Source organism: Girardinichthys multiradiatus, chromosome 7 (genome assembly GCF_021462225.1).
Source record: "Girardinichthys multiradiatus isolate DD_20200921_A chromosome 7, DD_fGirMul_XY1, whole genome shotgun sequence".
Classification (NCBI taxonomy): domain Eukaryota; kingdom Metazoa; phylum Chordata; class Actinopteri; order Cyprinodontiformes; family Goodeidae; genus Girardinichthys; species Girardinichthys multiradiatus.
The window spans coordinates 26,307,802-26,328,531 of record NC_061800.1 but is presented as its reverse complement, the minus strand read 5'-3'; the positions used below and the strand labels follow the sequence as shown (position 1 = coordinate 26,328,531).

The window sequence follows — 20,730 nt, the reverse complement described above, 5'->3', positions numbered from 1 at the left end:
CCCCCTGAGCCAGCCCAATCTTCTGTACCCCAACCCCACTGTCCCCACACATAACCAGCACACCCACAGCTCCAATAGATGACATTATTCAAAAAATATTTATATTCTTAAACCGTTTTATTCTGTAACTTATTAGAAAATGGAAGAATAAGTAAAATGTTGAGCAGTTCACTACTGGCTTGACAAAGATTGCCTGACTATATTTTGTGCTTTTTACAGTTGTCTCAATCCAAGGTGGTGCTTATGCTAAAAAACCTTTGAAAATGATCTTTTTTGCATTTCATAAACAGAATAAAGCTTCTATGAATCTCAAATTTTGTATAAGGAAAGGCTAATCAGTCTAGGAATTTTGGATTCTGTATGAAATGATAACATGTGATCCAAATTCTAAAAAATAAAAATATTAATAAAAAAATAATGACCTTAACTTCATTCTGACTTGTGAGCTGCAAATCAGTCACCAACCTCAGTGTCAAGCTAACTGCAGTGTAGTTACAATGCTTACACAGTGTAAAAAACATTTTATGGTTTGCAAACAAGTAATGGAAAATTGTTTGCTTTGTAAGTGAAACTTTTATTTTGTGTCCTAATGTTGTTACCAAGGTCATGCAGCCTTGGGCAGAGGGCAAAACACCCTCTTCAAAAACCACCCTTGTTGGCAGAATTTATGGGGATTCTTGAACTGTATGTGGTTGTTATTTTCCATTAACAGTTGTTTAGCAGAGCAGAAACCAGAGGCATCATTTGTTACAGCAAGCTGGCATGCCGGAGGGGAAAGATGAGGGTGGGCGAAAAAAGAAGACAAGCTCCTCAGACTCTGTGGAGTCAGGGAGCCTTGTTTTCTCCCCCCAGACACTTTATGAACTCAGCCTTACAAGAGAAAAGGAGATGGGAACAAGATCCAAGACAGCCTGGAGGTTAACTAGACCATCAGGCAAACACTTCTCACGTCTCACAACAAGCCTCTGATCTCTGAAGACGAGCAAGTTGACCCACATTATTCATGTAGATTGGGGATAACATAGACACAGGTCTTGAGGCTGAAGTTACCACACACAGAAGATATTTTATATATTAAACATGTTATTTACATTTTTTAGATGGTTAAATGAGCTATTATGACCCCAGGTGGTACAATGCACTATAAAAAAGAATTTAAAAAAGTATTGAATATTTATTAAAATAATTAAAATTTCAATCAGGTTTGACAATGTAGTATTCAGTAATGGTTAAATCCCAATATTTACTAAGTTTTTTGTGGGTTTAACAAATGCTATTTAAACATTTTGACTAGAAATTAACTCAAGTGGTCAACCATTATTTTCATTCAATGCATGTGGTTTCCAGCAGAGAGCGGTAAGACTGATATGCTTTGATGGGTTGTTTTTTAAATTTATATATTTGCTTAATTAAAATCGTCATAAAACTTGTGGTTGAGAAACGTTCTGTGCTAAAGCAGACATAGACAGGAGACAAGTTTGGTTCCAACTATAGCTAGTTTAGCAATTGTGCTATTGCTAAAGTAAAACATGCTAGCAAGCTTATTTTATTAATCCTGATGCACAAGATGTCTGTTAAGATCACATTTTAGCAGTGATCATCATTATCAGGGAAAATGGTTACATGCTACTTTGTTTGAATAGATTAAAAAAATAGATTAGAAAAACTATCCACTGTGAAGTTGTTTAGAGACAGCACTAAAATTAATCTTGCTAGCAAGCTGAATATCTTAACTCTGTGGCAGTTATCATCAGTGAACCTGACATATTTCCTGTTGTGGTATGGGAACTGTTTACATATTACCTTATTAGAATTTGATTTTAAGTTTGCATACAGCTTTAACTGGTTTTGCAGCAGCGATAATGCTAAGATCAAAGTTGCTAGCAAGCTTAGCTTCTTAACCACAAAGATGACATTTCCAATGAATGGCACATTGTAGTTGTGGTTGTAATCGGAAAGAGGTTTGACATCCTAGCTAATTCATTAAAATAGATTACACATTTTTTTTTTTTTTGCTTTGTTTTTGTTTTTCTATTATTTCAGCATGCTTGGAGCCTTAATCACATACATGAGCCAAACATTTAACATGATAACAAACCAGAACAACAAAATTACTGTATTATTGAGTTAAAGTTCAACTAGTTTGGCTGAGTAGGTACATTTAAATATTTTATTTAATTGTATTTTAGCTGGTAGTTAGACATTTTCTACACAGAACTAACCATTTAAACCATCCAAATAAAATGTATGCAAATCGTTTCATCAATTTTATTGATTTTTCACTTGACTGTAGAGCATGTATTAGTCAGGTTATGGGTGATTTATAAGATTATTACATTTAAACGACTAGAGACAATAAAGTGGAATCTTTTCCTTGTACATAATTAGGACTGCACCATGTCAGCTGTTATATCTACATGATGAAAACCCCCACCCTCCATCCCAGCCCTCCACCTCCTGGGGGGCTGACACTATCTGACAGGCCTCCAGCCATGCAGCCAGCCTGTGTTGTGTCCTAAGACATGTATGAAAGTGCTGACTACATTCTATATCTTTAATTTATTCAGTAAGTTGGCAGCTGATTTATGTAGCCCAGAAATATGTTCATGATGGCAGATTTTCATGATCAGTAGGTATATTTGCAGGGTAAGTTTGTATTTTTCTGTTTCTGACTGCCATTTAATGCTGTTGTGGTTTATAGTTTTGCGTTTTTCATGGGAAACTTGTAAATGCCACATACCCCCCTATCCCCATTTAAACCCTGATCTGTAATTTCATCCACATTTGCTCTGGTTGGAGCATTCCGGCTTTCAAATCTGAAAGCCTGCAATTACTATATAATTCTTCGCAATTTTAGATGTCCTAATATGGGCTGTAATTTTTTACACAAGACAATTTCCCGCTATTTCAAGCATCAACATTGTCAAAGTTGTATGTACATAATAAATGGGAATATCAATGCATAGTTTTTAGCCTAACATCTTGACTCAACGATAATTATATCCGTGTGGAGCCTACGCGGAATTAGCCTGAATTGCATGGTAACTGCTGCTTTAAATTTTAAAAAAATTACTCATAATTTCCCCCAAAGATTACCAAGATCTCGAGTGCACAATGTCATCAGCGTAATGAGTAAACATTTATGCTAATAATCTACAATTTTTCCCCCTCGTCGCCTATAAAACGGGGAAATAAAGCAGAGATTTTCAGTCATATTCTGAACTCTGCAGCTATAGCATTGGACCGACACATGGGACGCATTTTGTGGGGATTTAAAGCGCTGTTCTGGAGTCTGTGCTGCCGGGAGGCTTTATGCTCATCTGCAGCCATGCTGTTTCAAGCAGCTGCTGAGAGGGGAGCTTTAGATTTAAACTGAAAGGTGAGTGTTTAATGCTTAATTCTTCAGGTTTAACCTTGACGCCTGATTGCATTTTAATAACAAACAAAAAGAAATTTAGACTTTTATCTTTCATTGCAGACATGATTTGTATTTTTGGTGAAAGTCTGCATTGAACATGCTAATGTTTGTATATAAAATGGAATAAATGTTAGCTCATGCTTGTGCAGTTTTGTAAATCCTCAGTAAAAAGGGTCCTCTATTATTTTTGCAAATCTTCAAAAACGGATACATGCAAAGAGAAGTAAAGTCGTTACTCTGACATTGTGCCTAGCTAATTTCTGAAGCCTCTCCGCATTGACAACTCGGGGATGTACACCTGCAAGCAATTTGTCAGTCTTATAGCTACACATTGGGCTTAGTCTAAGGGTACAGTGACAAAATGGCAGCTCACCTATTTCGCTTTCTTCTTTTGCAGCAGAAAATTTCCTTCAGAGCACATTCTCTTTTGTTAAAGCAAAAAGATCCTTGGTGCGAAAAAAATTGCTCATAATTACCTCAGAGGTAGGAAACTGCATTAGAATAAATAAGGGCGAAATTACTGTAATTATGCCGGGTTTGATGGGCTCAACTCGAATAATCAAGGGGAGAATACAGCGAAATAACACTGACCCTCTTGGGTGTGCAGCTGCGCCTTTTCTGGGAGTAGGTTGGCAGATTTTATGCCGCAGTGCTCCTGCTTTCCCAGTGATATATCTTAAATAAGCAGATAGATATGCAGTGGACTGTTCACAAAGGATTAAATATGTTTGAATTCATTCAAAAGCAGAATATAAGGAATGATAAAAAAGGCCAAACCATTTTTAATTTCTTTATTTGTCTGTAGCTAATAATAATAATAATAATAATAATAATAATAATGGTGTTATTTACGCATGCGGTTTGTACAAAATAAATAAATAATACGTTTAATCTCTCAGTGTATTTCCAACAAAGTATAAATACTGTTATATAATTATATAAAGGAGAGTATTTATTTTTCTTGCAAATATAAAAATAAAAAAACAAGTATTGCCTGCTCTTTTTCTTTCCATTCTACCCCACCAAATAAATCCCCCTTAGTATTTTAATATACATTATAAATACATTACTCCTTTACATCAGTGTATTTCGTGCTATCTTTACGCTTTTTTAAGCTTTTTCCGGTTTTGTAGGACCTGTTCACCTGTTTTAATATTAACAAAAACAAATGTGAACTTGGATCGTATTTTAAATGCTTATATGACGCATGCTTATTCATTCTTTTTTCACCAAGAAGCCTATATATATATTTTTTTCTTTCTTTCTTTTACCAAATAGTCGTTCACATTGTTTTGCACCGTTGGCTTTGCTTTTACAGATTTTGAACATAAATAATCTATATCATGGTGCAAACTGAGAAAAATATCAATAGCTCTGCTGTTAAATCTCCATGTTAATATGTAGCAAAGATACTTTAATAATCAAGAACAGATGCACATTTTTCATATATGATTTCTAATGTGTAGTTCTCTCCAGAGGTATCGCATCTGCAGTCACTGAGCAGAAGCTGCACAAAGGCATGTAGGGGCGATTGTTAAACACGGTCATAATCTAAACAGGGGCTCCTTTTTTTGCAGCTCACATGGTGTCTGCTACAACAGCCAACATGATCCTGCTTTGTGTCAGCTCGCATTAAAGCTGCACGGCGCTGCGGCAAAGAGGAGGAGTAGGATGAGGACAGGAAGAGAGGGTTGAATCAGACACCGTGCTTAAACTTAATTTAAATCATATTTTACTGCTTTCAAAAACTTTTGCACTTTTATGTACATAAAAAAAAAACTCCAGAAACAGTTAAATAAATTAAAGTGATCAATACAAAACTAAATATCTTCTATGGTGACTAAAACACATGTCGACGAGTAATTTACACAGAAAAAAAAGCCTAAAACCCTGTTTCACAGCGTATCCAGTCACAGCACAAAAAGAAAAAGCCGAATCTGAAAATTATATACAAAATACAGTGATAAGTTATAGCTGCTCGTCCTCAGGATATTTTGTTTTCTCTCAGAAACAGCGAATCTGCTGTCCTTTTACATTTGTTCACATAACGTCGGGGCACGGCAATGAAAAGCTCTGCTTGCGTTAGTGCAGCATTACAACAACACAGGGTTGTCATCTCAAACACGCATACAGAATGAACACAGACAAGTCTGAATAATTTAACTTAAATAACAAACACATAGAAACAACATAGCGACGTATTTACTCTGGTTGAGTTATGCTGTAAGCATGACGACCTGACCGGTGGTATTTGGGATCAGTTATTTGGTTAAAGCCTTCACTGCTGTGGCCTGATTGGCCTTTTAGGTGTTAACGCGGGGTTGTAGGTCATCATCTGGCGTAAACAAAAAGCTTTTTCTCATAAACATGTAGCCTACAGCTCAACAGCAGAATTCTTCACACCAATTCGAGTTAAAAAAAAACCAAACAAAACAAAAACAAAACGTAAACAACAGCAGCCACGAAATGCTGATCCTTTTTTTTCCTTTTGATTCCCGCTGCCACGGACTTGCTGCCGTGCGTGGGTGCAATGTGCGCCTTTTCGCCCTCTCAGCTTCCCCCTCTTTTGCTTCTCCCTCCTTCATGACTGCTCGCCGGCAGGTAGAGGCCTCCGTGTCAGCTCGCGGGATGCGGCAGCTTTTATAGTGGAGCATCATCAATGCCGAGGCCGCGCTCGGGCGGCTGCGGGGTCCGTCACCATCCTGACGCTGAAGTCTCTGCTCACATGAGCTGCGACTGTTGCATAGACTCTTGGTGTGTGGTCGGGTACCACGAGGTGTAGCTGGGGATGTAAGAGCCGGTCGTGCCCACCGAAGTCTTCACGGTGGTCGGGGATGTCCAGACCGGTGCCACGGTGGGCGAGCCAGTGGAAAGTCCACGACCGGTGGCTAAAACGTTGGTGTCGATTGTGCTGCCGCCTTGCTTCATTATTTTCTTGAATTTGGAGCGTTTATTCTGAAACCAAATTTTTACCTGGGGGGGGGGGAGGGAAAAATGTTTTACGCACAAATTACGCACAATTTACGCATGCGGTTTTAAACGTTAATAACAACAACAATAATAATAATAATAATAAGCTATTATTGTGGAGCTATTTGATAATTTTATTAAACTTGCCTGTGTCTGAGTGAGACCCAGCGACGCTGCCAGCTCAGCCCTCTCCGGCAACGCCAAGTATTGGGTTTGTTGAAATCTCCTGTTGAGCGCTTGGAGCTGTAAACTGGAGTATATAGTCCTTGGTTTTCTAATCTTTTTCCCCTTGCCGTTAAATCGCACCTCCCCGCCTTCCACCACTGTGTTCTTCTCAGCTTCTGGTGCTGCTGGGGGAGACAAAGAAGATGTATTGACGGCAGCTGCGACCTGCACTGCTATGCAAGAGCGAACACTTGAAGCACAAGTTTTACAGGCTGTACTTTAGGTATAATTACCCTTAATTGCATACATTGTTTATAGCGTTACGCAATAAATAATTGGTGAGTCCAATTTCACATCTGTTCCGCGCAGTCAGTGCGGAATAATCCAACAAACAGAGAAAGTCAATGTAATAAATGACCAAAGATGCCGCTGCACGCTTACCTGGGTCCTCCAGTCGTGTCTGTGTGAGCCCCGAACTGTTCTGGTAAGTCTGTACTGTACCCAGGTATGGACTGCTGGGATGGCTGCCGACGGAGTTGACGTACGGATAACCCAAAGATCTGGGGAAGGACGAGGCTGGGCTGTAGCTGTCGTGCTGCGTGTGACCTGCAGAATGTAAACAATGCATGGGATAGTGCCCGTGAGACATGGAGGAAGGAGACATTTGTTGACTCGGGGGTCCAAACTCCATGAAAACGGCTTTTCCTGAGGCAGGGCTATTAAGACCTTCTGGAATCGTGGTCATTGTCATTGCTTCTGGCGGTTCCCTCCTGTCTCCTCTCCGCTTTTGTTGTTTTCCTCCTTCTGTGATCTCAGCGAAAGGATGGGTCCCAATTTAAGCCGACCTGATTTTTTCTCCTTCCATTCATAAGAAAATGCAGTTTGCGCCTGTGGAAAAGTCCTGGGAGTGATGCTGTGGACCGACACAAACTCCCTCAAAGGTTTGAATCTCGGACTCATGAATATTCATCACAGGCTGTCGCTGATTGGTCCACTCTTTGCGAGACAGAAGCCGATTGGTGAGACTGGGGCTGAGGTCCGAGGAATCTGACAAAGTCAAGGAAAAACCACAAAACCTCAGATGTTTTTTGACATGTAAAGATGTGATTTTTCTTTTTACGAACAGCGCGCCCATTTCATGATAGTAATACAAGCATTAAAGGTGGCATCTATAAGGGAGTTAACATTTTCCTCCCAGTCACAGCTGCTTTGTCTGATGGCCAGTCTGATTAAAGCACTTTTTGATTAAAGCTCCTAATGCGCCATCAGGAGGAAGGCGTATATTAGCATAACACTGGCGTTCAATTTTCATAAGTAGGTCGGTAATTAGTCATGTATTTAACACGGAGAGCAACCTGAGGTGTCAGTTACACCTGCAGTAGAAGGACGAGGCTGTTGCTCAGGTATAGGCCTAGTGATGATTTATGACACCTAAAGCGTTTGTAGAATATCAGAATAGTTTCACATAATCTATTACATGCAATTAAATGCATTTTTTTAGCTACATTTTTTTCTTCTTCATACTTTATATGATCTAGAGTGATTTTTGACGCATGTGAATGTTTCCTAAGAGGCCCAATCACCTTTTGTTTGTTTCGGTTTGAGTACAACTGGACCATTCTAATTTGTTTAAATTGAAATTAAGCTGCAGATTCACTTAATTAAATGTTTATACATTGACAGTCTTGCAATCTTGATGGTCGCAGGCTTTAAATTACATCTTGTATTTTCTTTTGAGGCCCATCGTCAATTCTAACAAAAAAGTCACCACATCTAAAAAAGAAAAAGAGTCGAATAATCAACCTCAAAAAACGGGAAAAAAGTCCATCTGCTTGGAAGGAAAGTATAAAGGAAAGAGTAAGGGAGGGACGTTACTGGCCGTATGCTTCCTGGGGCGTTAGATCTAAAAAAAAATCAAATTTATATGCAGTTAAACCCAAAAGTATTCACACCCACGGTAGATATTAGGTTTAAATGTATTTACATTCGACGAAGTTTGCTTGAGATAGAAAATGGCAAATAATAAAAACTATTTAAAAAGAGTATAATTTATTTTTTAATTACCCGTTTATATTTAAATTTAAAAATGACATGTTGGAAAATATTTACACCCTTCTATATAATCGATGGAAAATTATTTGTTTGCAGATCACAGCAATCAAAACCATCTTATGATTGCTGACCCGTCTTTTGCAGGTACCCGTTGGTATTTTGACCATTTATTTCCATATCTTTAAGGTTGGAAGGCCTCCTAGCCATCACCATAATCTTTAACTCCCTACAGATTCTCAATCAGATTCAGATCCGTACTCTGGCTGGGCCTCGCCAAAATATTAATATTAATGTTGCTTCCAGTCAAAAGAAAGTTGGTAAATGTCTTAATGGGAAAATTAAAAAAACAGTTTAAACGTAACTCTCCAAGGGGTACCAATAGTTCTATATTTGGGTCTGCCCCAGTAGGGCTTTATGTCTAGCAACGCCCCTGGTGTTAATCAGCAACTAAAGTCAAAGAGTGTCTACTTACTTAGTAAAGAATCACGTGATGGAGAAGAAGCAGACAGATGTGCGCCATCCGAGGTCAGACATCATCCTCACGATGAAAGCGGAGCAAAGTCTATAGCAGATCTTCATTTTCCCAGGATTCATCTGGAGACCGCAGCTTCTCTGCCGCAGTCGGCGCAGAGCAGAGGCGCAGCCCCGCTCCTCTATCCGCGGTCCCTCCATCATCTCCACCTGAATAACAAATTAAAGGCTGTTAAATTCCCTCACTGCGATTATCAGCGTAATTGCATAATTGAACTGCAAACAGACCGAGTAAGTTGCAGAATGTGTTATCAAAAAATGCGGGCGCTGACATCACAACACGCGCGCGCGTGTGTGTGTGCGCCACAATGTGAGGCGGCTTGCGGAAGCTTGAGCTTTAAAGATTTCTGTGAAATATTAGGCTATAACAAAGCTTGGTCTCCTTGTTCCCCCTCTCTCTTAAAATAGGCCAATTTGAAGTGATTTCTCCTGGAATTACTTTCGAAAAAATGCCTCAAGATTTTCTCCATCAACAACGACAATGATAATGGTGGTACAACCGATAATTATCATCTTCCAGAACAGAGGACAGATTTTTTATGGGTACTTGGTGGGTGCGACTGATAACTGTCATTATTTTTCCCACGATTATAGTATCTACAGACGGCTGTGAGCAAAACCATTAGCAGAATTGAGGCGGAATTTGGAGGAAACATGTAAAATAATAGCAGAAATGTACTACTTAATGGGAGATGTTTGCGTGATGCAATTTGGAGCAAGAAAACACTTACTTCAATTTTTTTGCAAAATGTTTCCAGTAACCTAAGGTAATAATCTAATACTAGATGGATTTTCTCAAGCCTCCTCTGCGCCATTAGGACGAGGCACACATGTGATAATATTACCGCACTGTCATTAATAATTTGACTCGCCGGCAATAGGGCAGCGCAGGCCACAGCAGCGCTTCCTGCAGAGGGACTCTTAACTAGCCGCACTAAAAATAAAGTCCTCCATGCACGGATGGATGGAGCGCGGAGGCAGGGCTCATTAGTAGTGAGTAGCTTTGTGGCTGAGGGTGTTTTAACACCTGCTGCTCTTCACCTGAGGGGTTAGTGCAGAGGTGGAGAGACAGATGAGGTGAGGTGGTGCAGGAAGTGAAGGTGGGGGGGGGGGGGGGACAACATGTCATCGACTTTATTTCAGTCCGGTCATAGCAGGCCCTCCTCACCTCCACATCTAGCAGTGCCATCAAATGTTATCCAGGACCGCGGGGTGATGGAGAGCAGTGCCAAACCTGATGCGTAAAGGCGCAGCACCGTGCGCCCTGCATCTGAGCAACCATTAATTACTGTCACTTCATGTGAAGGGGAACAAAAGCACTTTTTTTACTGTTTCGTTATTTTTTTGTAAATATGCAAGACTTTTATTAGATCATATATGCGGGTTTACGCATTTTCGTATTTAATCGCCACTCACACTCTCATATGTTTAATTTGCTCTCACAGGACGCCGTAAAAATGCCAAGTGGTATATAATCCTTAAATAGCAGGCATAAAAAACAACGAATAAAATTATTTCTGAAACTGCCAAACGCCATTTGTTGAGCAACAGAAACCAGCAGAAAATGTCAAACCGTGAAGGTTGCATTTCACGACTTTTTATTTTATTTTATTATTTATATATATTTTTTTAAAGCAGTGGATCAAACCAGTGAATATTGGCTTTTGTTCTGCGCCGTCTCCGTCGCTGCCTCTCCCTGCCATCCTGTAATTTTCGGCAGTCAGTTTTAGCGCAAACTAGATGCAGCACAATTAACTCGATTCTGGGTCTATTTTCACGTTCAGTGCGGCGTCAGAATGTGGATTGATTTTTGTTTGCTGAGTTATGCGTAAAAAGGGAAAAAAAGAATAACAGCATCTGAGGGATGAGATTGTTACACTAGTTAAGATGTTGCAGTATCACAGGGGTCAAAAGGGTGATTAGATTAATTATTGAGAGATACTGAAAGGTACAGAAATTTTCTTTTAAATAATAAATGTAGACTTACTTCATTGCATATAAAAATGTTTATTAATTTAGCAAATTTTAATTATAAATCATCTCTAACTATCATAAAATAATAAATATCTTGCATTTTAATGATGTAGTCAGCTATTTCTATTCATATAAAGTCAAGGTTATTTATATAATACATTTAGTTCAAGTTCATTCTCTCTCATTGACTTCTTTATTATAATGAAATATGTATAAAAATGAAAAATAAAAACCCAAATATTAATTTACATAACAGCCAAAATTAATTTGAATTCTCTTCAATTCATTTCAACTTAATTGAATTTTTATATATAACACCAAATTACAACAGCTGTCATCTCCAAGCACTTTATAAGCATGTCCAATTCATACGCAGGTATGTAAAACCTTCAGCTTGTTTCCACTCATTTCAATCCAATTATATAGTCACATTCAGATCCAATTACATACAGTGTAATTTGATTTAAATTCTCATAGCTACATTCAAGTCAAACTCATGTGAACTTAAAAATGCCAATTGGTATAAGGTCTAATGGAGACCAGTTGATTCATTTTCCAGCAATTCCTTCTGATGTTCAAAAACAAAAAAATTAAAACTGTTAAAATTTATTAATGCTTTACATTTATGTGCACAATGTTAATATTTTTTTTGTTTCCTTTAAGGCACTGATGACTCCAGGTTCCTGCTTCAAATCACCCTGTGATATGCAGGCCTCCAAGTGGGCTTGTTGTTCTCAACACCAAATATTTCAAAGTTGAAGCAATTTTTTTTTTCCTGCATAAATGCTTATATTTCTAGAGTATTTTGAAAATAACATTAATCCTGTGTTTACACCTGGTATTTCTAACAGCCAAAATCCTCTTTTGCAAACCCAGCGAATCCCGATTAACCCTCCTGTTTAACCCAGTACAGAGTAACAGACATCATGGTAAAACTTCAAAGTCACTTTTCAGCTCCTTTTTTTTCCCTATTTCACCGTTCAGAGGCGCTCTCCTCCCCAGAAGGCAAGGGGGTCATGGTGTGGAAAAAGCCCTAGTGAACTGGTAGAAATGCTGTCCCCCATTACGGCAGCAGCAGGGGTCAGGCCATGGCAGCAAGCATCCAAGCTGCCCAAAATTGGCTGCAAAATGACCAATTACCTGAGTGAAGGCTGAGGAGAAAGGACTTGGAAAAATATGGCTTTTACTTAATTCAGCTAAACTATAAAAGAAACTAGTGTCAAGGCAACGCCTCCCACCTGTTAGGTGGGAGAATCTGTACCTCAGGCAGGAAATGAATTTATAGATAAGTGAGAAACAGGGATAACATTTTGTGGCGTGACGTAACTGCTGGAATAATGTGAGCCGGGGGAATTATTACACCAAAACAATGATTGATTAAACATCTTTACATGTAGGTCTTATTGAATTAATTCCCCAGCAAATGAAAAACATGCAAATTTGGCAATTAAGTAATTTGCCCACGGAGAGCACGGCTGCTTGACGTTCAGCTGCCACTGTGCCTTTAGTCTGAAACCCTTTTTAGTTTTTTTTTTCTGTTAAGAGTTAAGTCTCCAACAAAGACAGGAAGGAGGTCAGCACTCAGCCAACACCTGAATGTGGCTCTCTTTTTTTGTGCTCCCCTTGATCCCCACAGTCTGTGCCTGTCATTAGTCTTAATGATGGAAAATTGTCATGTTGATACAAGTCTTGCTCTCCCCCTCTCTTCTTTGTATAAGTAGAAGGTGGAAGCTCCATTTGTAACAAAGTTCTTTGTGACTAAAAGCCGTGGACGTTGCATTTGTGCTGCCGGAGAAAAAAGGGGGCTGTAGATGCTCTTTCCATAGCTGGGATAATTATTCCTACTGTGACCTTAATGATTCGCCCTGTTCATCCTGCATCTCATCCATGCGCCAGGCCCTCAGTGGAGCCCCGTGTCAGGGAATATGAAAAACCCATATAATGAAACCATTTTGGGCTGATGGAAAAAAGGGAGCTACTGAAGCCGCACTTGCTACAAAGACGGCTCAATTATATGAGTAATTGTGATAATTTTCCCTCCATTCACTGCCTTCTCTGAAAGGTAAAAAACATAGAAGCTGAAAGGGAAATTACTTGGACAATATATAATCTGTGAAATGGTCACAACAGAAAAAAAGATGACTATAAGAAAGTGAAGGACTATAAATAGGTATGTTAATGCAGGGCCACATAAATACACCCTCAGGAGCCTGCAGACATAAACAAACAGCACGCCACTGAGCTAGTCCACAAGGCGAGAGAAAAAAACAGCAACAAATGAACACAAAAAAAGGATAAAGGTAGATGTGCAGCTGCCACAAAATTAAACCTCCTTCTTCTTCCCATTGACGAATTTCAGCTCCTGAAAATGCACCCCCATAGTTGGCTATCATTTGTTGTTCTCTGACAGGAAAAGGATAATTATCTCTCTCTGAGGCAGCAAGACTGACATGCCCTTTAGACTTTGCCATGAATGCAGAGGCTTGATGGAAAGCTTGAGGAATAATTTTCTTCTTGTGCTTTTCCTTCATGTTCAAGAGCATGTTTTATTCCAAAGAACATGGAGATGACAGGATTGTGGAGTGCATTAAACCATTTAGATTCTTACTGTAAATAAGACATCTCTCTCTGTCTGTCAGTGTCTAAAATTTAGAGGAAAACCTCAAAAATGCTTGAAAATTCAATTTTGCTTCAGTGCAACATATATAGGATGGTGAGATGCACATTTCCTTTAAAAAAGGTTAAATATTTATATGTTCTAATGAAAAAGAGCTGGTGTGTGGTTTATAGTACTTTGCTAAATTATTTATGATTCTTTAACTTTTTCACATCTTATTGCGCTTCAACGAGAAACTTCAGTGTATTTTAATGGGATCCTAAGTGACAGACCAACACAAAGTAGCATATAACTGTGAAGGGAAAGGCCCCTTTTACTCAGATACCCCCAAATAAAACCCTATACACCCATTTGCCTAAGGAAGTCTCATGATTAGTAAATAGAGTTCACCTACAGAGGATGGTTAGATATCATCAGCATCATGAAGACAGGATCATGAAGGTTATAAACTAATATCCCAGGCTTTAAATATCTCACAGAACACATTTTCATCCATCATCCTAAACTGAAACGAGTATAGGAGAACTTCAAACCTAATCCCAGACATGGCAGTCCACATAAACCGGCAGGCCAGTATGGATAGAGCATTAATCAGAGAAGCAGCGAAGAGGTCTATAGTAACTCTGGAGGAGCCACAGAGATCCACAGGTTATTAGTCAGAATCTGTTGATAGGACAGATATTAGCTGTGCACTCCACAAATCTGGTCTTTATGACAGGGTGGTGGAAAGAAAAAAGTTATTTTTAATGTTTACCACGAGCCACCTTTTGGAGGTTGCAAAAGACTTTAGACTGGGGTCCAGACCCTGAACACACTGAAAGAGCTACAATCGAGGGGTTTAGATGTGTAAGAATGCCGGTATGTCATTTCCCAAAAAACTTCAGAAGGATTTATTACATTGTGTTGGCCTATCACAACAAGCACCAAAAAATAAATTAATTTATTTTAAATGTGACAATATATGAAATGTTTCAAGGGGTATGAATATTTTTGCAAGACAGTGCCCATCAGAATTCTACAGTGACAAAATAATTATTGCATTCTTCTATTTGAAGGTTTTGGAGAAAACATCAACACTAGAAGATTCTGCTACATCTTATTTTCTCATGCTCACCCCCCCAAACCTACTGGTTTCCTTCAGATAAACCTCCCACACGTGCAGCCGCTGGCCGCCTGGAACAAATCATCTCAGTGAAGCTGAGTTACATTACAACCTTTCAGCTCAAATACTTGTATCATACCGAAATGACGAGTCTACGTCACAAACCATGTCATCCCCACGCCAATAACTTCCGTCCCATTGAGCCGCCTTCTGTGTTACGGTGCCAAGACAGCCCGAGACCCCCTGGTCCTACTTGATTGTGGCTCTTGTGACATGGAGGAGCAGCTTGGTCCCACCAACAGCCTAAACTGCATCGCACACAAACAGACGTGCACACACAAACCCTCTGAACCTCCAATCTGAAATCAGTGCACCCCACTGTGAACTTCCTGACAGCCTCCTGAAATGTTTTCAACTTGTCAGATCTCTACAGTAATACTCCGGGGAGCAGAGAACACAGCAAAACAATAATCATGTGATCAGGAATGGAGGCCATGTAAAGGCTGCGAGGAGCTGGTTGGGCTGTTCCCTCCTACTTTCACACAGAAAAGTAATATCTAAATATCTAAACTGTTTGGCCACCTTGTCACAGAAACAAACAGGCTCTGAGCTGTTTGTCAACTGCTGCAGCAGCAGCCGCTGGGATTTTTGAGCACAAACAAATTTTTACAAACAGGTTTATTTATACTGACAGCAGTGAGCTGGAAAATTATTAGGAGGATGAAAAGAAGATGACGAAAGTTGTTTTTTTCTTTTATGAAGCAATGACAAGAAAGGGCTTAACTTTCCGTTACCCAACGCTGACAGACGTGTATTATGTATTCTGCGTCTACAAAGGTCAAACATAAGCTCTGTCAACAAAGGTCAGTGTTAAGTCAAAGATGTAGGACTCTGTTAACAGATTTTCATCAGCTGACCATGTCTTAAACTGCTCACTAAAGGGTACAAAGGCTTGCTCGCTTCATAAGGTACCTTCAATAATGGCATATTTTTTTATTTGAATCTTTAAAATGAACATTTTTGTAACTCTTAGATACATGTAAGTAGACAAGCGTCTAGTTATACATAATGGTAAAAAAACGTACTTAACGTACTTAAATTAAAATGGTACAAAACTGGGTTCAAATGAGGTAAAGATGTGGTGACAAGACACTTTGTCTTGAGGCAAAAAATCAACAAAGTTTATGTTTACTCAATTTGAAAATTTAATTAAATATCATTTTTTACACTTATAACATTCCTGCCAAATCGGGACTTATCCAGTCTATACTTAAAAAAACAATAACAATGTTTTCAATAATAAGCAAATAGACAGTTTGTCAAAAAATATTCAAACAGGATAGTTCATATTGCTATTGGGATTTTATTTGCTGTGTAACAGTTTAATATTCAGTAAAATCAAATTCAAATCACCATAAAGCATGAACTAACCTGTACATTAAGGTAAAAGAAAGTTAAAAGTACAATTTTGTACCCTTTGCTGCCAGCGATAAGATTTGAACATTTATAAAGGAAAGATTACAGTAGTCACCTCTGCCTCACAGGTTAAATGTTGCTTTCAGTACACAGATTAAAACCATATTTATTCTGTGTGTGTGTGTTCTAACAGTCTATACTGACTCATCCAGTTCTGGGATTTTTTGAGGACTCATGGAAATATTTTACTGAGAAAAAGGGCTAATTTAAATAAACGAAGAAGCAAATTTAGTCTTCTTAAAGGTATGGCTTGCAGCTCCTCTTTCAGCTTATTGTTTTTAAATATAGGTACCAGTCATTGTATTGCAAAGTATTGCAATTCATGAAGAAAAAAACACAGAACTGATCCTGATCCAGCAAACTCTGGCTGTGAGGATCCAGTTGTAATTTGTCTGCTGTATTTTTGTTTCAAATCTGCATGTTTCTCTCCTTATAGTGGTGAAGGAAGTATAACTAATTTAGCAAATCAGCCATTCTAAGTGTAAAAAAAGGGACTTTGATAGCAGTAGAAATAAAACCCGGCTACCTTACAGCTCATAAAAAAGGCTGAAATGCTTTCAGTTACATAGAAAATGCTTATGGCTTAAAAAAACAAGCACAGAAGATTAGCTTTTAAAAACGTCTTTGTTAATTCTACAAAAATCTGGCAAAAATACAACTTCAATTGAATAAAAGTGAAATTCCTGCACATGCACTGTCAAACTTGCAAAATGTTATATAAAGCTTTTCTGTCATAGACCTCTTCAGGTAAACACATTCTAATAACTAGAAACTTTCCTACATGGAAACCAAAAAAAGCTATTATAGACTCCCTAACTAAAGATAATTTCTCTCAGAGGTAGAAATATTAAAATCCACATAAACATGAAAAAACAACTTGTTTTCTTCAACTAGCCCGTCCTCTCAGACCCATGTTAGCCAAAAGATGTACAAAGTTTCCTGTTTTTTCAATAATACATCATCACTTGTCATCATTAAAATGCATAAAATGATATGTTGTGTGTTTTAATTTGAAAAAAAATTGCATATTTTGCGTATTAACCTGTTTTTACCACTTTCCGTTTCTGCTTCGTGTTGTTTTGCAGCACAAAAGTTAAGTTAGGCCAAGTTAACTCTGAGTTGCTGATAATAATGTCTGTACTGGTCTAGTTCCTCTGCAGCCAGAAATTAATCCCATCTGCTTTTAGCTGATTTTACAACAGCAGAAAGAAAAAACATTTTAATACAAAGATGCAAATACCACCACATGCACAGAAGATCATACTTTTTAATGTAAAATAACCACAAAATGTATTTAATGGAAGGAAAAATAAAATTTAAGGAAAAATAAAAGTATAAAAGTTATAAGCATGATTCCTATATGAAGGCGTAACTGTAGGGTCCATATCTTTGGCTATAGCAGCAGAGACACTGACCCTCAGACAGAGGTGGTCTGATTTTTCTCTTTCTAACCGGCAGTCTGATGTAAACCAGTCTGACCTACAGCTGTACCTCCCAGATATTACAAGCTAGGCACAAAGAGAGAGAGAGACTCGTCTTCCAATTACACCACTGCAGCACGGCCTGAAGCCCAGCCATCTATGGAGAAAGACAAGGCTGTCAGAGACTTTAATAAATGTAGGGAACGCCGCATGGGAAAAGTGTTGCTGTCTCAATAGAGTGGCACAGACAGGCCAAGGCTGTCAATGGAGCCCCTAATGACAGAGTAAAATAATGACAGACCCCAGTTAGAATCAGCAGGAAGAGGAAGATCAATCTGCAGCCAGAGAGGGAGGGATATAGCGAGGGAGGGAGGAGGGGGATGAAACTGTGGGCTCTTTCTTTTCCATTTTCTCAGTTTTAGCTCATCTCATACATATCTCTCTGCTGCAGCTGGCTCACGTCGTGGCGGGGCAGCTCTGCATTAAGCACACAGTGGATCAATAGCCATTACAACTCCCTCACAGCCTGACACTTTGCAGGGTCGCAGTTGACATTTCACTCAGAGCCGCTTTGATCCCCAGTGCACAATGTTCTAGCTCCCGGTTAGTGGCCGAGCCTGGGGCCTGGCTGGAATTGAAAAGCGGAGGGAGGGAGCTCTAGACAGCTAACCAGCTGCCCATGCTACAAGTAAACAGCGCACCCCTGGATGCATTCCTCATTTTCAATCTACTGGTTTTCCTGCTGGGGCCAGTCATTCTGAGAGGCTGTATCAGAGCATCAAAGCTTGACCTGAGTGGAATTATTTATCCATGCAACAGATCAGGGAACGTGTAGGCAGAAATAGCCACACTGGTATCATTGTTACCAGCATACATGTACTTTTATAAACCGTTTGGGAAAGGCGGATTAAAATAAGCATTTGGTGTGATTAAAACCTGGGAGTTTCCGAGGAACCTTGCTCAAAATAAACACAGAATGCAGCAGACAACACAAAATTAGACATAATTTGACTTAATTTCTTTTTAATGGCCTTCTGAGACCAAGATGGTATCTCTGCGTGCAGAAAAGCCTCGAATAGCTGCAAGGAAAAGTGTGCTTCATACAGTAAATGTTAGGGGGCCCAAAAATTACATATTTGGGATCCTCAGATCCTCTTTAAGTATTGTAATTTTTAAATGTCAATGTGAAACGTTATAAAACAAGTGGTTATATAAGTGTAAGCTGTTCAAGCAGACAATATTTTTATTTATTGTCTACAGCATTTTATATTTGTACTTTTAGTTCTTATCTCGAGCGACCTTATCTGGGAGCGTTGGGTGGGGGGTTTTCTCTTGTGCATTTTCATTGTTAAAGAGAAAAACTCTTATACTGTAAAAATATTTTATTAAAATGTTTATTTGTATTAGAATATCTGTATTGTAAGTTATAAATAAATAAAAAGATTGTTGTTTACTAAGCCCGGAAAACAGGAATACTCGGACTCCTTGGAGAGTTCACAAAGATGCCTGGATTTAATATTCAAATTGCATTTAAAAACTGAATAAAAACAGGGTATCAAACACATTACTACTCCCCTATGCAAAACCAAATGGTACTCTGTTTAGTGTAAGGGAGAAAATGTTCTTTAGATTTAAAAACAAAGACAAATTGTCTCTTTTGTTGTTGCTTCTTTTAATTTAGCTTTAACCATTTGACCACTCTGGGTAATAATAATAATAGAAAATAATAACAATAATTTTAATTACTTCAGAGTTAGTGAACAAACAAGCAGAGTACTTTTTAAAGTTAACTCTCCATAAAGGCTGGACATTGTCACTATAAAGTCCATTCCATTACGAGTCTCTTTATAGAGCGACTGACTTCAGTTTCTAGCAGGATTTGGCAGATCCCCATTCTCCCTAAAATATTAAAACCTGCTTTAACGACCAAGCTATCACTGTGCTTGATTGGCCAGCAAACTCACCTGAACAGAGGCGCTACGGAGTAAAGAGAAAGACGAGACAAACAGATCCAACAATGCAGACAAACTGAAGGTTGCTTATAAAGCAAGCTGGGCTTCACTAACACCTCTGCAGAGTTACAGGATGATCACCTCCAAGCCACAATGCAGTAATTCGTGCTGAAGGTGCCCCTACCAATCAATGAGTGCATGCACTCTGCAGTACATGGATATACTTTTTAATTTAAAATAAATTTTTTATTTGTATTAGATAACATTCTAATGTCTTCAGTTCATGGTTGCATGGGATTATAGTGTAATTCCATAATTGAGCTCTTACTCTGAGCAGAAATGCAATTTAATCAATCATTACCTCCTCCTGCACTATTTCAGACACCATTCGGGGCTTCGCACCTAAACATTTTAACACATAACAGTGAAATGTTAACGCACATTTATACCATCTTTATACAAAGGAGCTGCAGCAACCCAGCAAAAAGAGACCTGTGCCTTACATATAGTTCCTTTCATCATATAGTCTGCACGACGAAGAAGGAGAAGGAAAAAAACTGTGTGAAGATGAGAGCTGCTCTGAAGTCACATGCTCTCACCTAGCATGATGAGCCATGGATGGAGGTGAGGCTCTTGTCTTGCCTTCTCTGTCCAAACGTGTGACCCAGGACAGCCTGTCAGAAGGACACATCAGGCTGACAGAGGACTCTTCCCATCAACACTCATGTACTGCTGCTTTGGCACAGATTCACAAAAAAGACATGGCATTTCTCCGAGAGTCCCCCTCCTTCCCAGTGGCTTATGAATCTACAGCCAGGCAGAGGACAGACCTAATGTTTATAGAGTACATATTGTTTGAATTGTAGGTTGACACACAGAATTAAATCCAAGCATAACCCCAAAATATTTTACATGATGAGCACAAACTATATTTTAAAAGTCAAAATATGTCATTTGGGATTGATTATAGACGTGAAACGTCCCTCTCAGCGAGATGAACCCGCTCTGTGGGATGCATTTTATTTTCATTCCCGTCTTCTTTGAGATCCAAC

The 20,730-nt window shown here is 38.9% G+C and overlaps 1 protein-coding gene across 2 annotated transcripts; it reads right to left on the bottom strand.

Annotated features, from left to right (window-relative positions):
• Positions 1-5,127: 5,127 nt before the first annotated feature.
• Positions 5,128-9,286, bottom strand: dlx1a (distal-less homeobox 1a). Of its 2 annotated transcripts, none has more exons than XM_047369796.1 (4): positions 9,078-9,286; positions 6,995-7,600; positions 6,536-6,738; positions 5,128-6,391 (listed from the first exon to the last, which is right to left on the bottom strand). In XM_047369796.1, exons 2-4 carry the CDS (start codon positions 7,302-7,304, stop codon positions 6,140-6,142), a joined length of 765 nt encoding a protein of 254 aa, XP_047225752.1. In that variant the 5' UTR covers positions 7,305-7,600; positions 9,078-9,286; the 3' UTR covers positions 5,128-6,139. The 2 variants fall into 2 exon arrangements, with proteins under 2 accessions (XP_047225752.1, XP_047225754.1); XM_047369798.1 differs by having other exon boundaries at positions 6,536-6,735.
• Positions 9,287-20,730: the final 11,444 nt, after the last annotated feature.

Excerpts from the sequence above, each read along its gene's own strand:
- dlx1a (XM_047369796.1), bottom strand. The coding sequence starts at position 7,304 with ATGACAATGACCACGATTCCAGAAGGTCTTAATAGCCCTGCCTCAGGA. Across the intron at positions 6,739-6,994 it reads GACACGACTGGAGGACCCAG|CAGCACCAGAAGCTGAGAAG; the intron begins GTAAGCGTGCAG and ends TGTCTCCCCCAG. Across the intron at positions 6,392-6,535 it reads TGGGTCTCACTCAGACACAG|GTAAAAATTTGGTTTCAGAA; the intron begins GCAAGTTTAATA and ends CCCCCCCCCCAG.